The sequence below is a fragment of the Anomaloglossus baeobatrachus genome, chromosome 4, assembly GCF_048569485.1.
Source record: "Anomaloglossus baeobatrachus isolate aAnoBae1 chromosome 4, aAnoBae1.hap1, whole genome shotgun sequence".
Lineage (NCBI taxonomy): Eukaryota > Metazoa > Chordata > Amphibia > Anura > Aromobatidae > Anomaloglossus > Anomaloglossus baeobatrachus.
This window is the reverse complement of record NC_134356.1, coordinates 510,731,730-510,754,917: the sequence shown is the minus strand read 5'-3', so window position 1 is coordinate 510,754,917 and position 23,188 is coordinate 510,731,730. Positions and strand designations below refer to the sequence as shown.

The window sequence follows — 23,188 nt, the reverse complement described above, 5'->3', positions numbered from 1 at the left end:
ACATAGAGCTTAATGTAATGTTAAAAGGTTTAACATAGGCAGTGAAATATTTTGATGTCTTGAAGTCACAATACACCATATGTCTAACTTTACTTTCTATCCTGTCGATATGTGTGTAGCGATGTGTTTATGCTGGCTGAGAGACTGCATGGATTACAGATGCTTGTTGATTTATATGATTACCGGTCAATGACTAAAGATCTTTCCTTCCTACTTCACCTCCAGGACATGCCATAATTCCACCAGATCCAGAAATGTCAATGCAACTGTTAAAAGTATTGTTCTGAGAATGAACATATGTGAAGAAATAACTGATCAGAAAGCTTGGAAACACTACATGACTAGCACTCTTCCTACAGTTTTAAGACATTGGCTTTAACACCTGCTATAAGCCATGTGTGACCCACTGATTACAAAATCTCACTCACACAAGAGACATTTTTCATCCTTGTAACTAGGATTTGTTACAGTGTGGTCCTCCCATATACAGTATATAAGAGTTTTAGCTCTACCACAAAAAGCTAAAATTGCTCCCCTAGCCTGGAGGGTAGGACTGAATTAGCTATTTTGTTCCAACCAGCTGCACATCACTCTTGGTTACACAGATATTAAGTGAAGAAGGTAATTTGAAGTATAGAAGTTAATATGGAATGCCGCAGCCACATTCTTCTTCTGTGATCTTCCAACTTATTAAGAGTTAGGGGCACTTTGCACACTGCGACATCGCAGGCCGATGCTGCGATGCCGAGTGCGATAGTGCCCGCCCCCGTCGCAGCAGCGATATGTGGTGATAGCTGGCGTAGCGAAAGTTATCGCTACGCCAGCTTCACACACACACTCACCTGCCGTGCGACGTCCCTGTGGCCGGCGACCCGCCTCCTTGTTAAGGGGGCGGGTCGTGCGGCGTCACTGCGACGTCACACGGCAGGCGGCCAATCAGAGCGGAGGGGCGGAGATGAGCAGGATGTCAACATCCTGCCCACCTCCTTCCTTCCGCATATCCTACGGAAGCCGCAGTGAGGCCGGTAGGAGACGTTCCTCGCTCCTGCGACTTCACACACAGCGATGTGTGCAGCCGCAGGAGCGAGGAACAACATCGGACCGTCGCGTCAGCGTAATCATGGATTACGCCGACGCTGCACCGATGATACGATTACGACGCTTTTGCGCTCGTTAATCGTATCATCCAGCCTTTACACACTGCGATGTCGCATGCGATGCCGGAAGTGCGTCATTTTCAATTTGACCCCACCGACATCGCACCTGCGATGTCGCAGTGTGCAAAGTGCCCCTAAGACTGATGTCACATCCTACCATTCTAATGTCAACCGGTACAGACTTAACATGAAACATAGTAACAAAAAGGAAACAGCTGCACACTTCAGTGCTAAGATATATGGAATAATGAATATGGGAATATCGACATGCATTATTGCTATGAAAAACATGCAAAAATTGAGATACTTAGTAGTGATGAGCGAGTACCAAAAAGCTCGGGTGCTCGAGGCTCGGGCCGAGCATCCCAAGATACTCGTGTACTCGGCCCGAGCACCGAGCCCAATGTTATCCTATGGGAGACCCGAATATTTTTCTGAAATGACCCCCGGCAGCATGTAGAAACCCTAAAAATGTCACAAAAGTCTCAGAAGAGTGCTCAAATGACATGGCAACAGCAAGGGGAAGACACCTTGAAGCATTTATCACTCAAAAGTCACAGCTGTGAACAATTTTGTCCGAGTTTTACGCCATTTTTACGGACTCACCAGAAAACCTTCCAAAATGACACCAAAATGAATTTTCATGGCGGAAATGTTAAGGGCACATACCCAATAGTGAGATAGAGCTGGTGTATGTTACTTTTTGAGATTAATACATGAAAGATTTTACGTAAAACATTGTGTGGCACTCCGATGTCCAAAACGCACGTTTTGTGCTTTTTACTAGCGATGTCGGTCATTTTTTTTTTCATTTTATCTCCCGTCGGTCGGTCTCGCTCTGTCTGTCTCTCTCTGTCTTGTCTGTCCCCCTCTTACAGTCTGTCGGTCATTCTCCCCCCTCTCTTACTTACCGTTCCCCGATCACTGCCGCGGCTCTGCACGGCTGTTCTCTAAACTCCGGCGGCTTTTCCTCTTTTGAAAAAGCCGGCCGCTCATTAAACAATCTCGTATTCCCTGCTTTCCTGCTTTTCGGCGCCTATGATTGGTTGCAGTGAGACACGCCCCCACGCTGAGTGACAGGTGTCTCACTGCACCCAATCACAGCAGCCGGTGGGTGTGTGTGTATACTGTGCAGTGAAATAAATAATTAAGTAATTAAAAAAAACGGCGTGCGGTCCCCCCAATTTTAATACCAGCCAGATAAAGCCATACGGCTGAAGGCTGGTATTCTCAGGATGGGGAGCTCCACGTTATGGGGAGCCCCCCAGCCTAACAATATCAGTCAGCAGCCACCCAGAATTGCCGCATACATTATATGCGACAGTTCTGGGACTGGACCCGGCTCTTCCCGATTTACCCTAGTGCGTTGGCAAATCGGGGTAATAAGGAGTTAATGGCAGCCCATTGCTGCCACTAAATCCTAGATTAATCATGTCAGGCGTCTCCCCGAGATTCCTTCCATAATTAATCTGTAAATTACAGTTAAAAAACACACACACACGAAAAATCCTTTATTGGAAATAAAAAACACTAACAAAGTCCCTCATCACCAATTTATTAACCCCGACAAACCCTCCATGTCCGGCGTAATCCACGGACCTCCAGCGTCGCATCCAGCTCTGCTGCATGAAGGTGACAGGAGCTGCAGAATACACCGCCACTCCTGTCAGCTTCACACAGCAACTGAGGACAGCCGCGCGATCAGCTGAGCTGTCACTGAGGTTACCTGCGGTGGATGCAGTGGTGGCCTCGGGTAACCTCAGTGACAGCTCAGCTGATCGCGCTACTCACCGCCGCACCGGTCAGCTCCACGCAGCAACTGAGGTGAGTATAGCGATCAGCTGAGCTGTCACTGAGGTTAATCACGGCCACCGCTGGATCCAGTGACAGCAGGTAACCTCAGTGACAGCTCAGCTGATCGCGCTACTCACCGCCGCACCGGTCAGCTCCATGCAGCAACTGAGGTGAGTAGCATGATCAGCTGAGCTGTCACTGAGGTTAATCGCGGCCACCGCTGGATCCAGCGGTGGCCGTGAGTTACCTGACTGACAGCAGCTGATCGCGCTACTCACCTCAGTTGCTGTGTGAAGCTGACAGGAGCGGCGGTGTATTCTGCAGCTCCTGTCACCTGCATGCAGCAGAGCTGGACGCGACGCTGGAGGTCCGTGGAGTACGCCGGACATGGAGGCTTTGCCGGGGTTAATAAATTGGTGATGAGGGACTTTGTTATTGTTTTTTATTTCTAATAAAGGATTTTTCGGGTGTGTGTGTGTTTTTTAACTGTAATTTACAGATTAATCATGGAAGGAATCTCGGGGAGACGCCTGACATGATTAATCTAGGATTTAGTGGCAGCTATGGGCTGCCATTAACTCCTTATCACCCCGATTTGCCAACGCACTAGGGTAAATCGGGAAGAGCCGGGTACAGTCCCAGAACTGTCGCATCTAATGTATGCGGCAATTCTGGGTGGCTGCTGACTGATATTGTTAGGCTGGGGGGCTCCCCATAACGTGGGGCTCCCCATCCTGAGAATACCAGCCTTCAGCTGTATGGCTTTATCTGGCTGGTATTAAAATTGGGGGGACCGCACGCTGTTTTTTTTAATTATTTATTTATTTTACTGCACAGTATAGACACGCCCACCGGCTGCTGTGATTGGGTGCAGTGAGACACCTGTCACTCAGCGTGGGGGCGTGTCTCACTGCAACCAATCATAGGCACCTGTGGGCGGGGAAAGCAGGGAATATGAGATGGCTGTGTGCAGAGCACAGCGCGCCCCCCGATATAAAGGCTCAGTCACGCTGTGCGGGCCGGCCAATCACTGCAATTCCACAACTAACAGGGCTGTGGCATTGCAGTGGTCTGCCAGCCAATCCCTGCATGAGGGCTGGCTCTCAAAAGAGCGCCAACATGCAGGGATGAAGACCACGAGTACAGCACGAGTATCGCGAAATTACTCGGTACCCGCCGAGTAGCCCGAGTACAGTGATACTCGTGCGAGTACCGAGTAGTAACAAGCATACTCGCTCATCACTAATACTTAGCACACAAAATTGGCCAGATTTTAATTCTGCATTTGCAGGTTTCTATCCACCCATAAATTGTGTTGTTTTTTTAACCCAAACAGAGGCATTAGTTTGATAGGAACCCAACAAAAATGAGGTCACCTTGTCGTTGGCTGTTAGGCTCACATAAATCTGGCCAATTGTGTTTTACATGTTTTTACATGTTTTTTCATAGCAGTAATGCATGTCTATTTTCCCATATTCATTGTTACACATATCTTTGCACTGCAGTGTGCAACTGTCTCTTTTTTGTTTCTTCCCAACTTATTAGTTACTTAGATTTAATAACCTAGCCTCTATTTACTTTTGATGCAAATAGGAAGATCTTGTCCAAAAACTGTGAAAGAATTGTGGCTGAATCTGTATAAGTTGGAACCATAAACACACAGTGGATTTATTCAAAGACACCAGGGTTGGGTCTACAAACACCCATGTGGGTGACATGATTTCCATGAGTCTGTGTCATTGCAGTTCCTAAGGCATATTTTGGTAGCGTCAGTACGCCTCAGAAGGTGGGTGTACGTGCCCTGGCTTCAGAGAGGAGAACTGCAGAAGCTGTTTTCCGATCATGTGCAATGTGCCTCTCTAAAGCCGGGATGTATATACCCGGCTTCTGAGGCGCACTAATGCTGGTAAAATGAGCCGAGCACATGAGCAAGACTTCCAGGTGCTGTGATGACGCAGGCTCGTGGAGATCATGTTATCACACTCACAGGGGCGTGATAACATGGAAAAAAGGGCAACTAGTTTGGGGAAACAACGCCCCTTTGACTAGTCAAAGGCCTAATAAGCATGGGAACAGCACACTTTAGAAATGCTTTTTTTAAACATTGACTTTAGTAAATAGTATTATACAGGGCTGTTAGGCAGGGAAATTTGGCATATAGGTATGAATGCTGTGGGGTTGGAGGGTAAAATGGACCGGACATGTTCCCTTTACTGCCCTAGGGTACAAAAAAATATAGGGCCCAATTCATTAAAATTAGCATTGTAAATGCCAGTCTTAATTATGGACATGCAGAAGTAAGATGTGTTTAATTTATTAACTCTCCACGTACCTCGTCAGTAGTGTTAATCCAGTCAGTGACTAGAATACATTTCTGGAGTAAGCTACACCATAAACTTTTGAAGAATTTGTTGGGCGGCCTTGTCATGCCCCTTCCCGCCCATGCTCCACCTACTTTGGTGTATCTGAACAGGACTGGTGTACAAACTACACAAGAAGCGCAAAAGTGTTGTGACTCTTCAAGCCATAAATTTGGCAACAATACTTTTTATGAATCAGGGGCATGAAGTATAATATTTATGAAGGTTCATTTACCTGTCAGAGAATTTCAAAGCTTCTCCATTCTTGCTCCAAGTTAGTTTACTCTCAGCTTCTCCCTCAACGTCACATTGAATAGTTACCAGTTGGGTCTTGTTAGTGATAAAACCATTACTTCCAATGATCAGGTGCAGAGTCTTGTTAGAAGACAATATATATCCATTCTTCTGTGTGCGGATGATTAGTAGCTTTCTTCTGCTTTCCTTTTCTAAGGCTTTATTACTGAAACGCATCACACTATCTGGTTCTTTGGCAGCTAGCTTATGCTTTGATATACTGTCTTCATTGGATACTTTCCACTTTTCCAAAGGTGACTGAGGCTTAGACAACTCATTCACTACATGGGATATAATCTGACTGGCAAAATCATCACTTATTTCACCGGCCTCAATGAGTTCACTCATGTTTCTAACCAAAGCCTCAAACTGGACAGTGTCCATGCTGTAAGCCCCCTGCAGAACGGCCGCCTCCTGCCTCCTGTCTTTAAATTCTTGAGAACTATACATTTCTGCCGAGTTAGTGACCAGAGTTTCAAGATTTCTTAAGACCGTGACATCTTGCGCCTGATTTTCTTCTCGGTACAGGTTATTGTTTTTATTCCATGACTTCCACATCTTACTCATTTTGTGCCACTTTTCCCCCAAATTGTTTGCTTCATTTGGATCCTTTTCAAAGCTTGGTGCCTCGAGGAGTCTATTATCAGTGCCAATTAGTTTAAGAACAAATATTTCATAAGAAGATTGTGCAATGCATTTGTAGACACCAATATCTTGAATGTCTAAATTATGAATCTTTAATGATCCTGATTTTGTTATTCCAACTTTTTTGGAATATCTTAAAGGTTGTCCATCCTTTTCCCATTTAATAAGGGACTTTTGGAAGCGGCGTACAGGGCACTTTATCACTACAGATGTCTTGGGAAGTAAATATGCTCTGCTCCCAATAGTAAAATTAATACGTTTTTCTTGTCTGGTCTGAATGTACACTCGATGGATGGCAAGAATTTCTGGAGGTCCTGAGATGTCTTCTTGCTTAGACAAATGTTTGTTTTCTTTAAAATATAGAAAAATGAAAAATAAAACATGACTTTCAAGCATTTAATATCAAGTGCTTCCTCTATAATTATATTATCACAATCATGAGATGCAAATCAGAAAAAAACATGGCTGAATGTATTTTACTGATCACTGGAAGATTTTGACCCAGATCAATTATGACCGGCATTTTGTATACCAGTCTTAATAAGATGTGCCGAAATCATGAAAATGTTACTCTGGTTGGAGAATGTAGAAAAATTTCTGGTGTAATGTATTTCAATGAATTTGATGGGTGCGTGTTTACACTCCTCGCCTGCAACGGATCCTCCACAGACATTTTCGGCAGAAGAGTTGCAGAAATTTTCTGCAACTCCATGTTGTGCAAACATTTTGCAAATTTCTTTCATACCAGTTTTTTGGAGAAAACATTTTAATGAATCTCCTAGGTTGAGTCAAAATATATAAATTCTTCTTTGAAAACTAATAAGGGCATTTAAAACTTCTTAGTAGTCTTTGCACTATAATATTATTAAAGTAGACAGACTGGTAAAAATTCAGCTTTAGATTCCTGTTTTAAAAGCAATGAGTATAATTCATGAAAAAATATCATAGATCAGCAACTCAAACAAAGGAAAACAGGACTTAAACGAAAACGCGTTTTAGACAAAAGTCCTTAATCATTGCAATGATTAAAGCGCACCAATCACCAGGATTTTCCTATATAACCTAAAGCCAGTGCTATACTGGCACTATCAGGCTGATTCTATACATAGCTTTAGTTATCAGCTAGGATGTACAGGTTTTGAAACACAAGCAAGTAAAGTTTGTAAATTAAGAAGCTTTTTGAATGATAGCAGCTGCCAATTAGCTGATAGCTGGGGTGTGTTTTCATAGTCATTTCTGCCCCCTGCCTATCTGTCCTCCCCCTATCTGTTATTTATGCTAAATCTATCATAGAATTGTTTAACTAACTGAGTAGAAGGACCTGTGCTGATGTCATGTACCATGTGATCAGAAGTGGTGGGACCCCAACCAACAGAAAAATAATGTTGCTTCCAGGTATCAGCTATGTTGGCTGAGGCCCCACCCCTTCTGGTCACATGGGTATGACATCAAAACAGGTCTTTCTAGTCACTTAGTAAAATTATTCTATAATAGAATTAGCATAAATAACAGGGGAAGATGAATAGACAGGGGAGTAGAAGTCACTATGAATACCCACCCCAGCTATCAGCTGATCGGCAGCTGCTGCCATTCAAAAAGCTGCTCATTTTACAAACTTTACTTGTTTGTGTTTCAAAACCTATACATCCTAGCTGACAATTAAACGTATGTATAGAATCAGCATTATAGTGCCAGTTTAGTACTGGCTATAGGCTTTATAGGTAAATCCTGGTGATTGGTGCGCTTTAAGGAAATTCATCTGAAATGCCCTAATTTCTAATTCTTATTTTCCGGTGTTGGAGTTGCAACTCTATTATATTTTTTGCATAAATTAAACTTATGGCTTTTAAAACTAGAATCTAATTCTTGATGTCTACCCATTTATCTATTTGTTATCTGTGGCACCCAGGGTGGACATGTATCTTGGTGCAACCATGGGGCCAAGAGCCAAGGGGACCCGTTTTCACCTCCAAAGCAAGTGAAATTATTCAATATAAGGAACTCTTGGCCTGTAAAGGGCCCATATATTGTTCTTGCACAGGGGCCCTTTTTTGTCTATGTCCACCAGTGCATGGATCTTCTCATGGGTGAGCTTATTTTCTTTATGGGTTTTGATATTATTAAAAGTGGTATAAGAGGTACTTTGAGGAAACATACTAATAGATATATTACCGATTCTGTTTTACCCAGACATAATCAGTCATCTATGTGTTTTTGTTGCTTATTTTGTACAAGGTACTAGACCATATCAACAACTTGGACTACACTTTAGTGCTCTTTTGGCATTGGTATCTTTTAGAACAACATGTCCTTCCAGCTTTACTTATCATTTCTGAATTGTATGATAAAAAATAGGATCTTTTTTGGTTTGGGAAAAAATGTGTTAGTATAAAATGAATATATAAGCTTTTACTGTGTAGTCTAAAGTCATGTTGAAAAGAAACACAATGTGTTACTTAAAGAGCTGCACTGGCATAATCTTAATACGCAAGCCCTACTAAGTGTGTTAATTTCCCTTCCATGTAAATTGAGTCAACACTGCCAATATTTTTGAAAATCACTCTCCACCATTTACTGCAGATTTCAAAGCTAAAGCCCCGCTATTCAGCTTTCTGCAATTAATTACATTAGCTGAGATACGTATATGGTGCTTTTTTGTAATTCATGCCAAGAACATTCCTGGAACTCCATTGGGTTTTTAAATGTGCTACAATCTCAGCCGGTTGGCATTTTAATCTGAAATAAAGCCCATGCGAAGAACGTTTCTTACTATGCAGGAGCCGTTTGAGCAATTTTGTCTAACTATAAATTCATATGAAGGCATAATAATCAGTCCACAGCCAAGCCCTGGATTTAAGCATAGTTAATTTGTCAACTTTTCACATCAAAAGCAAAAACTTGTGACACCTTCATTTGCACATTCTTTTCATACTCAAATCATTAAATCCACATTTCATTGCACCTGTAGCTTGTTTCAGTGTTTTCAAAGACCCCCGGGCCACCATGTGCCATATTTATAGCTCTTTGCAGTGCTAAGCCATTAGACACCTTATAAAATATTCAGCTGTATCTGCCATATGGCGTCTGCTTAAAGTTGCTTAATAGATACTGCACCATACACTGAAGAGCACATGCAAAGGGAAAGATGGATTTCGGGTTATTTGGTGTAATAGTTTTTTTTTATAATGATCTGGAATCACATTCTACCATTGTAACCTGGTAAACAATCCAGACTTTTTGGAGACCTCATACTATTGCTGCATAATTGTCCTACTTTACATCCATATATCTTGAATATTTTTGATAAACAGTTAAAATGCTAAATTTGCATCACTGTCCAAATATTCCTGGACCTAACTTATTAACTCTAACCTTAAATTAGTACAAAATCTATTTTCTGATTACATGATTTTCAAAGTCACCTGATTGTTACAGCCAATCACAGGTTGCAGGATTCTAGCGGTTGGTGGATTGGTGACATCACCACTTCCCGTCTGTATACAGAACACAGAACACCCTGAGCTTGATTCACATGAATATCAGTAGGTGAGTATGACTAAGTTTGTTTGTTTTTTAATATATTCCACTACCTGGGTAAAGTTTTAAAGTGTTATTTTGCTGGAATAACCCCTTAAATATTGATATATATTATAATTAGCGAGGAAAAAAAAAGATGGTGTCCGCCTCTTGCAATAGAGCTCTGCTCTGTTCCACAATGGATTCGATGCAAAGGGAAATTAAACTTGGTTTTATTGGCATAAAAAAATTGGTAATAGAACTGTACAACGCGTTTTGGCGAATGCCTTCTTCAGGTAAGTGTTCATCATTACAGTTTGAAAGTACAACACAAAGATCTATATATGCTTATTTCCCAGCAGTCCCACCCATGGAAGTGCTGAGAAATAATCATATATAGATCTGGTTAGTTGAGAGGAATCCCTAGGTAAGAGGGTAATTGCACTACTAACAATAAAATGTAACAGGGAGCTGGTAAGTGAACCTATCCCTGATATTATAGGGCGCCCTGATGGATTGCACAAATCTTGGTGAATTTTTGGCAGATGGTAGAAAAATGCTTTACTGGGCGTCCTATTGGTCAAAATTTTTTTCTCTTTGGAACTAATGATTTGCAGTTCAAAAGCATTATTGAGAAATGTGTGATATTCCCTAACATATTCTGCCGAGGGATCCACAGATGGTGGTTCATAATATTTGGAAATATATAGGATATTGTTTGCTTTTCGGAGGTAGTCCTCTAAATCATGTATGACAATCCCCCCCCCCACCTTTGTCTGCCTAAATCACTTAATGTTCATTATTTTTACGGGTGTTGAATGCTTCTCTCTATTAGTGGGGTTATTTCTCTGTCTAATTCCCTTTGTGTTAATAAAAAAAAAAAAAATACCCCGCATTTTTTTAACAAGTTTTTAGTACTCACACCCCCCCCCCTTTTAGTACTCATCCCCCCCCTTTACATTTGTTTAAAGACATTTTAAATGGCACCTATGATTGAAGTCAGGTTGGACATCACCTGTTATTTTTAGTATTTTATGTTTCAACAAGGATTGTGTGTGCTTGTTTCCTACAACAATATGCAATGTTCTTAGAAGAGTTCCCAGTGAGTTTTAACAGTTGAGGAATAATGGATCCCAATTAATCCCTCAGCACTAAGCATATATAGATCTTTGTGTTGTACTGAGAAACTGTAATGATGCACATGAACCTGAAGAAGGCATTCGCTGAAACACGTTGTACAGTTCTAATACCAATTTTTATATTCCAAAAAAAACAAGTTTAATTTACCTTTGAATCAAATCCATTGTGGAACAGAGCAGGGCTCCATTGCAAGTGGCGCACAATGTCTTTTTTTCTTCAGTAGTTTTCTGATCGGAGTCCACTGGAAGTCTCCTATTCAGCAAGTTGGAGTATTGCCTTTGCCAGAAGAGTGTGCCCGCAGCAATATATGCCTGCTTTTGCCATGTCCAGGTGAGCGCATTGAATAAAGAGCACTCTGTCTTTAACTGTAGCGCTGTATCTTCTGTTTTGCTACAGGTTATTTTCCAGACACCTATAATTAGTGAGGAGTGAGCACTGCCATGCTCGAGTGCTTGGTACTTGTTAAGAGCAGGTGGATACTCGAATGGGTGCAACTCAAGTACCTGTGTATAATGGAAGTCAATAAGGAACTTGATCATTTTTCCCGGAAGATTTCCCAGAAAAATATTCGACTTCCCCATTGACTTCCATTATACTCGGTTCTCGAGTCGCGTCCATATGAGCATCCACCTGCTCTTATTGAGTACCGAGCACCTGAGCATGGTAGCCCTCGCTCATCACTAATCACGATACAAAATATTTCACAGAAAAAAGTCATGACTGTATATCATGGAAACACACGAGAATGCAAAACCAGACGTTCACACAAGAGGCACTGTTATACCACAGTATAAATAAGTCATTGTCACCTATAAATAGGTCATTTTGTGCTTCATTACGGCTGGCTGGCAGACTGAAATGCCAACTAACAGAGACTGCAGCACATTTAAAAACCCAGTGGAATTCTAGGAATGTTCTTGGCACAGATCTAAGAATAAAAAAGTAATTAATTAATACTTGAACAGTCGGGTGGCAACATTAAATGGAATATTTGTTAAACCGAGGAGCACAAAACCATTATATTATCACCTAAATAATGGTAATTAAATAGTTGTATTTATAACCATGAAAGCCAACATGTTTAAAGGTAAATCACTTAGGTTTTGGGTTCTGCACCACAAACAATTGCAACAAAAGCCTTAAAAATGTCTAAGGATAATTCCTGTAAGAGTCTATGCAGATGGTACAGTGGAGTCATCTGGCTTCCATGTCGGCTTTGTTGGTAGCCGTATGTATACGATCTTTTCTAATAGTAGCAAATGCATAATATAGAATATATGAAATCCGACAAAGAAAAAACTCGTGCAAACATGCCATGCACCTCTATGGAAGCCCTATTAAAATGTCATACAAAACAGAGCTCTGATATGGCCATTTATTCAATCTGTTGGGGACATGGATTATGCTACGTACTAATGTATACATTTCTTAGGTTCTCCTCCTGTAAATGTAAGTGCAACCGTTCACCAGTCTCCTCCACCTGTGAACTGTTTTAGGTGGGGACTGATGGAAGGTTGCACTTACATGTACAGGAGGAGAACCTGAGAAATGCATTCATTAGTACGTAGCATGATCCGTGTTCCCAACAGATTGAATAAATGGCCATATTACAGCTCTATTTTGTATGACAATTTAATACAGCTTCCGTAGAGGTGCATGGCATGTTTGCAAGAGTTTTGCTGATGGCCAGATCTGGTCATATGCTCCTCCATCAATTGTCATTTTGGGAACAGAAGAGGTCTGCAGTCTCAAAGGCTGCAACAATTTATCAAAACTTTTTTTCACCACACTACACTGTTTAAAGTAATATAAAAGGTGGATAAAATATTCCATAGCCTTGTATTAGAAAAATATATGTGTTATGTAGAAACCATGGCTCTTGAGAATATATTTAAAATCATTATTGGAACAGTCTTCTCTAGCTAAAAACAGCCAACAATTCAAGTTCATGATTTATAAGAATTGGTTTTACAATACTTACTGTGGCATGAACCTACACGACATGTTCGGACAAGAGCTGGGGTGGGAAGTCCATGACACAGTGACCCATTAACAATGACTACTTGTCCTTTAGCTGTTATCTTCTGGCAAAGTAGTGACCTTCTCTGGACTCCAACACCACATCTTGAGGAGCACTACATCCACAAACATAAAGCCATAAGATTAACATTCACCCCATGATTAAAGCATGAGGTCCCCTTAAAGAGGATTTTCATCAAATTTGAATAATTCTACTACCTGAATGAAGTTGACTAATCATAAGCAAGCATACACACTCAAAAGAAAGAAGAACACCCACCCACCATAGCTTAGAGCGTGTGAGATATAATGATACCGTTCTGATCTCCTGGTCTAACCTCCTGCATGAGTCAGTGTGGAGGGAGGGACAGTGCAGCTCAGTTTAGCTGTGTCACATTACAAACCCTTCTCTCAGCTCTCCTGAGTGTCTCAGTAAACACACTTGCAGCAAATGAAATAAATTCCACAGAAACACTCTTCAAATCCTGAAGGTTCCATAAACTCTCTCTATTAACTCTGAGCTATAGTTCCTTCCATAACTTTTCTATTGGATTAAGGTCAGGTGATTGGCTGGGTTATTCTAGCAGATTTATATTCTTTGTCTGAAACCAACTCAGAGTTTCCTTGACTGTGTGTTTGGGATCATTTTCTTGCTGAAATGTCCAACCTCATTTTATCTTCATCATCCTGGTAGATTGTAGCAGATTTTTATCAAGAATGTCTGAGTACATTTGTCCATTCATCTTTCCTTCAATTATAAGATGTTTGCAAGTGCCCTATGCTGAAAAACAGCTCCACAACATGAAGTTCCCTCCTCCAAACGTCATTGTTGGTATGGTGTTTTTGGGGCGATACACAGTGCCTTTTGGTCTCCAAACATGGTGTGTATTATGACATTCAAAGAGTTCAATTTTGGTCTCATCTGACCAGACTATATTCTACCAGTATTTCACAGGCATCACTAAAAATTGCTGTGAACGTTAAACGCACTTAAAAATGTTTTTTGTTTAGCAATGGAGTCTTATGGTGAGCGTGTATACAGGCCATGGAGATTGAGTGCATTACTCATTGTTTTCTTTGAAACAATTTTACCTGCTCATTCCAGGTCTTTCTGTATCTATCCACAGGTGGTTCTTGGCTCTTGGACAACTCTTCTGACAATTCTTTACACTACTCTGTCTGAAATCTTGCGGGGAGCACCTGGTCATGGCCGGTTTATGGTTAAATGATGTTCTATACACTTCCAGATTATGGCCCCAACAATGCTCACTGGAACCTGCAGTAGTTTAGAAATGTTTCTGTAACCAATGCCATCAGTAAGTATTGCAACAATAAGGTTGCAAAGGTTTTGAAACAGCTCATTCGTTTTACCTATCATGTCATGTTTCTTGTTTGGCACCTTGGTAATGGTCTTTTTACAGGCCATCAGTTGAACCAGCTGATGTTACTTTTCACTAAGTGTCACGATTCCTTTCTAATTACTGATAGATTTCAGCTGGTGTCACAACTTTTTATGGCTTTTTACGCCTCTCTTTCTTCATGTGTTCAATACTTTTTCCCAGTGTCATTTCTCATTATTTCACATAATTTAATTTATGGATATCCATGGTTTGATTTATTTGCCTGTGTGGATTGGATAGGTTGTTAGGGACATCTTTTGAGAAATTTATGTAAAATAGCACCTTTAAAAATATATTTACTTAGAAAATTGGTGAAGTGTTCAATAATTATTTCACACACTGTATGTCTATTGTGCTAAAACAACTGGTCATTGTTCTGTAGTGAGATCAGGGCTGTCATTACTTCTCACACAGCTGTAACCTGCCCTTTCTGGATTACTATTGCGTGATATGTAATGAGACCCTGCTCTGCTCTCACAGCAGAGTAAGTACAAGTTGTGTGCAACATATATACAGTAAGTGTGATACTGACATATTGATCTCTCATCTCTGGATAGGCAGTTCAGTAGAGTTGGTAGTGCTATGAGATGAGCAAAGCTGAAAGAAGGGCTTATAATGTGACCCTGGTAAACTCAGCTACACTATCTAACTATCTAAAGTTGAAATTGTGCATTATGATGAGACATCGGACTGCAATGGGGCTCATAATTTTCTTGCACAAGGGCCCTCTTCTGTCTGTGTCCGCTCCTAAAGAGGTGAGTCCCTTCACAGTCTGACAGTTTCTCACTGATTGGACAATGTCAGACACTAGAGGGACACCCCCCAACTGTTAACACCCAGTTGTTAATTTTTTCAGAAATTCAAAGAAGGTAAGAAACGAAGAGAACAATGCAAACATCTAAGAAATGGAATTCCAAAATAGTTATTTCATGAACAATACAAATAGTTACAAAAACAACATGTAAGGAAGAATGATAAATCCCCTTTATTAAAGGGGTTATCCAGTCAAAAATAATAAGTCTGCAATCATGTGACTGCAGACTTATGAATCCTCCTAGTGCCCTTAACCAGGCAGGTAGAATATTAGTGATCCCGTATTTTTTACAGACCAACTTATCTCTTCTCCTTCCATTGCATGATTTCTGGTGTGTTATCTGGATTGATCCCAGCTATTTCCCTGTGGTGCCCTCTTCCCCCTGCTTTATTCTCAGTCGAGCAGGAGTCCAATGGCGGCCTCTGTGTGAAGGACACAGAATGCATCATGCACACAAGACTGGGCAAGTGGATGGCGATTGCACAAGATGGAGGAGGCACTGGACTGAGAGCAGTGACACCTACCAGACTAGACCGCCCCCTAGGTATTATAAAGGTGTTTTTTTTTACGTTCTACACAGTGGTCTGGGCTCTTATATACAGCATTATATAATACTATATATAAGAGCTCACTGGTGGTAGTTTTGTGGCGCCCCTGAGGCTCAGTCATCACAGGGTATTGCATCTGATTTAAGGTGCAATACTTACTCATCTGGGTAAGAAGAGGTTAACCACTGGTGTTTTCTAGCTTACACAACATAATGAGTCAGCAGTTTCACAATACTCTTAGGTGGTTTCCCACCAGACTGCAAGTGGGCACCATAGGAATGGGTTTTTCCCCAACACTGGTGAGTCATCAGGAAGGTGGGGGCTGCATGGGGAAGTGAGTGAGCACATAGAGTTTCACTTCAGAACAGTTTTTACCTCAAAATAGTTGGGAGCAGGAGAGAGAACAGCTTGAGTCAGAGAAGAGCAAGGCCTCTGGGGGAATGCTGAACGGCTCCCCCAGTGGGGCTGACCGGGCAACGGGCAGACTGAGAGAGAGGCAGGAGACAACAAGATGGAGATGTGAGACAGAGGAGCAACTCGGTAACCAGAGGGTGAGACCCAACAGCCCCTTCAGGACTGGCGCCACACAGGGTGTAGGGCCCTGGGGTAGAACAGACTTCACATTGGACTACCAGAATCTGCAGGGAAGGGGGTTTTCACATCCCATTGCCCACCACCAAAAGTCCTGGGGCACCAGCAGCATACAAAGACAGGAGCCATGGCCACGGTCGGGTCCTTAACAAGTTTTGCACTGCCTGCGTACAGGACGGCAACTAAAGCCAAGGACACTAGGGTCCCCAAGTAGCTTCACACCACGGGAATCCACACTACAAGGTGCAAGGAGGAAGGTTTCACACGCGTCACAACACCGGTGGTGACCTCTGATTCATTCGGAATCAGCTGGGGCCCATCACAGCGATGACCGGTACTCTGTGGGCGCAGCACACGAACTGTGAGTAAAGCACCTGGAAACGCAGCCCCTGTGTGAGACTCTGATTTTCCGGCACCGTCGCCCTGCACTTTGGTGCCAACGGCCCTTCCCTATTGCCACCGTTCTCCCTGGGGCTCGCGCCAACTCTGCGGAGCTGGACTATATGAGCTGCGGTAACATCAGCCAAGGAGGAGAGCAACATCTCGCAGCTAATCCCTGGCCGCGCACCATAGGTGGCGCTGCAAAGCAAACCCCCATCCCCTACTACCCGTCACCTTGCACCCTTTTTATGTAGCCGATGGGGCCATAGAGCTGGGTCAGGCCATTCACAGCAACCCCAAACACCATTGGCCCAGTGACGAGTAACCCTGTAGGTCCCATGGGGCGCTACAGGTGCGGTTCATAAGGGAAAAACCTGGTGACAGGTTCCCTTTAAGGCTCACGACAGAGAGCAAAGCTTTTTCTCTGCAGTGCTGCAGCTTTTCAAAGAACATACTTTAAAACCTGAGCTTTTGCAGGTAATGAGTCTGTGCTATTATTTACACATTGTTAGTGTCACTATTTTGAATTTTACTGCTGTATCTAGTACTACACCTGCCATATAAACCAAGGCTTATATATCACCCTGGGAAGGACTTTCCAAGCTGGACGTTAGATAAGGCTGTGGAGGACTTCACTTTTCTGAAAAATCATCTATTACACTTGATCCTCATGCTTTTTATTATAGCACTACTTATACATATGACCTTAGACCGGACTGACCTTAGACCATTCGCCTATTCTTAACTGCAGGGGGCAATCCAATTTCCCACAAAGTTTCTGACTTGCCGGCTTTTGCATCTGGCAGAGCTCTTCTGAAAGCTTCATAAAGCTCCCATCTGCCAACAACTGTTTGCAACTCACTTTGCGGTTCTGGACACCTCCTCCACACGTCCGAGAACACTGAGAAAACAAGCACAGCATTGTTCAGGCCATCAGTATCACTTCAGTCACAGGGTATTGCATGGCGCATGTCAACTGGACAACACAGAGAACAAGATCTTTACACACACTGGCTCAGACACTTTTTAGGAATTGCGGGGTATGCAGCCAGATTCATCAGCATAGACTAATAACACGGCATCAACATTAATATTTAGTAAACTTGAAAATACAAGACCATATTAGCACACTCATATATAACCATAAAAAAATTATTTTTATCAGTAAACAAAATACAGAGTGAATGTACAAAAGGGAAATCTAAATCTGTTAACTATTTAGTGTGTCTACCATTTGCCTTCAAAACAATATACTTGTCCGCAATGGTGTCCATTTCATAGTGTCGTCAATGCTGAGAAATACAGCCAGATAATTATATATCATGTAATACAATGAGTGATGTGTCTTATTGGCTCAAAATGTATTCGCAGTAGGACAATGACCCCAAAGATTCAGCCAGTGTCATTAGAGGAAATATATCTACATATGAAGAAAGTTCTCCTGCTTTGATTGAGGTGGATGACGTCCTCCGGACACCACACACTCACATCCCCATGCAGGCGCGCTCTACTCTCCCCTATAGAGCATAAGATATCACTGCACAAGTGCCGAGCGACGTCTTTCCGACGTCATACCGATTTCTGCAGTGATGTTTTACGCTCTGCCCATGGTAGGGCAGAGAAGAGTGCGCCTGAAAGCCTACTGCACAGACCCAAGTTCTCGGTTCACTATGTAAGGGACGCAAGTTGTGTCTTCCACATCAATCAAAGCAGGAGGATGCAATTAAGAGCATTTTTGGTATTTTTTAGGGTGTACAGGGACAGACAGGTGCTGATAGACACGTTTGTGGAATACAGCGCAGGAGCTTTAAAGATGGTTGCATTTGTTCATAGGGTCAAAAACTAGTGACAGGTTCCCTTTTTGACCCTATCCCCAAAGTTAAGAAGAACAGAGTCCAGGCAGTGATGATATGGCTCCCACAGAGAACCCTGATCTCAACATCATTGAGTCTGTCTGGGATTACATGAAAATAAAGAAGAATTTGCACAAGTCTACATCCTCTACAAGATTTTTGGTACAACCTCCCTGCCGTGTTCCTTAAAAAAAATGAGCGCAAGTCTACCAAGAAGGATTGATTCTGTTTGGATGACTACATACACCAAATATTGACTTGGTTTAGATTTCTCTTTTGCTCATCACTTTGCATTTTGCTGATGAATACCAATAAACTATTAACACTTGTATTTTAATGCATTCTTACTTTTCCACAATTTTTCCACACCTGCCTATAACTTTTTTTTTAAAATCAAAATGTACCCTTGTCAACATTGTAATTGCAACACCGATGACAGGATCGATAGACATGTTTAGGATGTACAAATAATTAGGAAAATGGAGGCACATTTTTTTCAGATTGGTTACCAGTATCACTCCGTGCAAGTGCAAGTGATACTGCTTCCAGTCACCAGGGGGAGCCAATTGCTGTAGAACGCATGGGGACCTGACAGGCACACAGACTTGTATGTGAGAGCCCATTCACATGCCAACTCTAATTGTTTGGGGTCTGGTGAGTGTGATTCTTTTAGTGGGTGTCTGCTTTTTGGGGGGGTAAACTGTACATTACATTGAGAATAATAAATGTAAGCAGCTAGTTTAAACCTCTCTAAATATGGTATGTACCCACCACTATAGGAGACTGGTTCTGCGCATGATAATAGCAGATCAATAATGTGCATCTGAACCAGTAATAGGATTGACACAAAATGTTGATGTTCCAGAATGTGAGGACATGAAAAACTATTGATTTTTTGTTCAGATCCCATCAGATTTGATGTGACCAACCTTAGACACCAGTCCTCAGCCATGAGTGAGATTTCTGTTTTAAAGCTGAACACCAATATCCACATCCCAACAACTTCTTTTCTAAACTAAACAGCAGCAACGATATTCAATTTTAGACTTTGGAATAATGAATTGCCATTGGTGCGTTTATAGAAATACCTGTTGCCAGTTTTCTGCGTGCCAAGCTGGGGGGCAGTCAATCTGATTACACGGCTGCAGTGCGGATGGCTTTTTACCTTCACATTCTTGCTGAGAATTATTGCTGGAGTCAATCAGACCAGAGCAGTGGACGTCTCTTGTTTGTATCCCGACCCCGCATGTAGCTGAACACCGGCTCCAGGATCCTGAGTGCCACCTGTTTAATATAGTGACTTATTATACACACTGGTCATCAGATGTAACCCACAGCTATAATAGTCTTATTTTTTATTGTTAATTTCGAACATTAATGATGACTGCTGTAAAAGAAGATGTGTCTATGTCAGTCATCTGTGCAGACATTGCTTCAGCTGGACATATCATAAGCAATTAAAGGATAGCACTTGTCACGCTGTCTTCCTGTAGAAGCGATTTTCCTACTACTGTGCGTCTAACTTACTCATGTCTAGACGAATTCACTCAGATTTGAGAGCTATATTATCCCTTTAAATGAACGACTGTAATGGTCTATGTATAAATGAACAGATAGAACAAAGAAGAATCATCAAAATAATGGGAAACAATATGAAACATCGGGCGAAACTGCTCAAATCAAGACAATCACTTTCCAATCCGAAGTTCTTTTTCCCCAAAGAAGAATCACCTACATGACTACTGCACAATCTATTCACACTGCCTCTTTCCTTTATGTATGTCCGATACTTAGTAAGTACATAGTATATGTCTTACGTTAAATTCTTGACTGTGATAAAAGTATGAATTTCTCAGTCATTACTATATCAGTATAGACAAATAAATGCTCGCCTATCACCTAAAGCGATCGCTGCCTGAATTGAAATCCTGATGCTGTATATCCACACTGACACTGCTGGATTCAAACAAGCACACACAAAGTGTGAGTGTGCATGTGTAACGCCCCTGAACCCATCAGGGCACAACTAGGTACTGCATCCTGATAAAGATGCAGAAACTACCCCCGGGACCGGGAAGACCAGTGTTCGTACCCACAAAGCACATAAACATCCCCAGTTCCCTCTCCCATTAGGGATGACTGACTAGTCTGGGACCCAATAAATGACCGCCCAGAGGTGGAGTCAGTCAAGTCCACTAGCCGACAACCCGGTGGGAGGGGACAGACACTCCGACAGTAGTGGAGAGTCCGGTAGTAACAGTTGAAGGGTACAGACGTGTCTCCAGACAGGGTCGTGTAACAGTGACCTAGGTGGCGTTGGAGAGTGTTTGCCAGGGAGGGTACAGCCAGGTACCTCTGGAACCAGAGCACTGACAAGGCACAGGGCTTTAGGTCAGATGACAGCTTCAGGCAACCTGACAAATACCTGCACAGTGAGGGGACCTTCACGGACCTCACTGACCCAAGAATCTGGGGGCACCAGTAAAGATTGACCCAGGGACCGGAACAGAACACCGACCCTATAGGATTTGCACTGCCCGCCGTACGGACAAGAGACTGCTGACAGACAGTAAGAGACCCGCAAACGCTCCAAGCAATGGGGTCCCACCAACCAGTGAGAGGTGCTAGGGAAAGAGACTACCATGTCACCACTCCGGCACTAGGAGAAAAGGGACCAGGGGTCTGAACCTGCCGTCCTCAGGGTCACAGCTCAACACCACCGTGAGTAAAACAGAAGTTGCACTGCATCCCCATCATGTGGTCTTCTTTCTTTCTGTGACGGATCCCACTATTCACTCACTGGGGCCCGGCCCTACTTGCGGAGGGCCTACCATCCAGGCTACCACCACCATCAGCCCCAGTGGTAACATACGGTGCAGCGGCGGTTCCATCACCATAACCGCAACCCACAAGTGGCGTCACAATACAAATTCATTTATCTCTCCTGTACATAATCCCTTTTAAAAAGCGTCCCCAGGGTCAAGGAACCGGGCATCGGCTGTTATACAACTGTGACAGAGCATCCCCGTACATATACGGCCTGAGACCGAGTACCCCATAGCTCTGGGGCTACACACATGCACTCTCATCCCTCGCTCCTGTCTGCAGCACTTGCTCACTGCACATAAAATAACACAGCAGTTGCTGTATGCAAGTGAGAGCTGTCAATCAGGATTTGGGGAGATGGGAATCATGTTGCTTAAAGGGGTGGAATGATGCAATAAGTCTACAATTTATACTTCAGGTATGAGTTTTACAGGTGCTAAGGTCCCTAAAAGACTATATAAGTCATTTCAATCAAGTTCTAGTGGTGGCAAACTCGATTTGAGTTTTTACTACACAAAAAATAATCTTTATTTACGGAGAATGGAAAACCAATCCTAGTACCTAATGTGACCATCTTGAACATTAGAAATGTCAATCAAGCCGTCAGCAAAGTAAAGGACAAGATCACAGAGGCAATATCTCAATCAAGATTGATGGCCGCCATTGTAAGATACCAGTAAACAAAAGCAGCAGAAGATAAATTGGAAGCCATCAAGGCTCTGATAGGATAACATTTACAATATAAAATACACTTCACTTTTCATCTGGAAAGGGAATATCACAGTAGAAATGGTTTATGGTGTATTTGATGGGGCTTAATGGGGTTTGCTCATGAACAAAGTGCATTTTAATCAATAGACGTTGCCATAATAATAAGTTGCACAACTGGAACCAAACCAGTAAGTGTCACATCACTGGAATCGGGAAATTACGTCACAAGCTCTCAATACAACTCTATGAGAGTTAGAACAAAGTCAGAACAAGGCTCTCATAGAGTTACATTGATTTGTGACCCTTGGTGCTGCATGAAACACTGGCTCTGCCACTCGATCACAAATCACAGGAGACCGATCAGAGCAGCAAGTAAGTATAAGACCAGAAGTAAAAACAAAACACGCTTGAGGGGTGCTTAAATCAATAGATCTTGAAACAAAAATAATTTCTACAATTAAGTGTATTAAAAAAAAATGTTCCTGTGCTGAGATAATCTTATATATGTGTCCCTGCTGTCTACTGTGTAATGGCTGTGTCTGACCGTACAGGGACATGGTCTGATCATACCACAGCTCTTGGGCCGGGGAGGAAGCTGTGATTTGTTACCGGCCAGAAAGGCCAGTGTTTCATGCACCGGAGGTCAGAGATCCATGTAACTGTACTGTAACTGGCTTCGTTCTAAAGGGTGATTTACACGCTGCAACATCGCTAACGATATGTCGTCGGGGTTATGTCGTTAGTGACGCACATCCGGCGCAGTTAGCGACATCGCAGTGTGTGACACCTAGGAGCGACGATCAACGATCGCAAAAACGTCAAAAATCGTTGATCGTTGACACGTCGCTCCTTTTCATAATATTGTTGGTGGTGCATGCCGCTAGTTGTTCGTTGTTCCTGCGGCATCACACATCGCTATTAGTGATGAGCGAGCATGCTTGTCACTACTCGGTACTCGCACGAGTATCACTGTACTCGGGCTGCTCGGCGGGGACCGAGTAATCTCGCGATACTCGTGCTTTACTCGTGGTCTTCATTTCTGCATGTTGGCGCTCTTTTGAGAGCCAGCCCTCATGCAGGGATTGGCTGGCAGACCACTGCAATGCCACAGCCCTGTTAGTTGTGGAATTGCAGTGATT

The 23,188-nt window shown here is 42.6% G+C and overlaps 1 protein-coding gene across 1 annotated transcript in view; it reads right to left on the bottom strand.

Annotated features, from left to right (window-relative positions):
• Positions 1-23,188, bottom strand: part of ADAMTSL3 (ADAMTS like 3) — a 725,891-nt gene that overhangs the window by 109,829 nt on the left and 592,874 nt on the right. Inside the window, exons 18-21 of the mRNA XM_075345857.1 lie at positions 19,601-19,796; positions 17,381-17,560; positions 12,888-13,041; positions 5,547-6,600 (exon numbers count right to left, since the gene is read on the bottom strand). Of these exons, the coding sequence (XP_075201972.1) occupies positions 5,547-6,600; positions 12,888-13,041; positions 17,381-17,560; positions 19,601-19,796 (1,584 nt within the window). The remainder of the gene's footprint in view (positions 1-5,546; positions 6,601-12,887; positions 13,042-17,380; positions 17,561-19,600; positions 19,797-23,188) is intronic.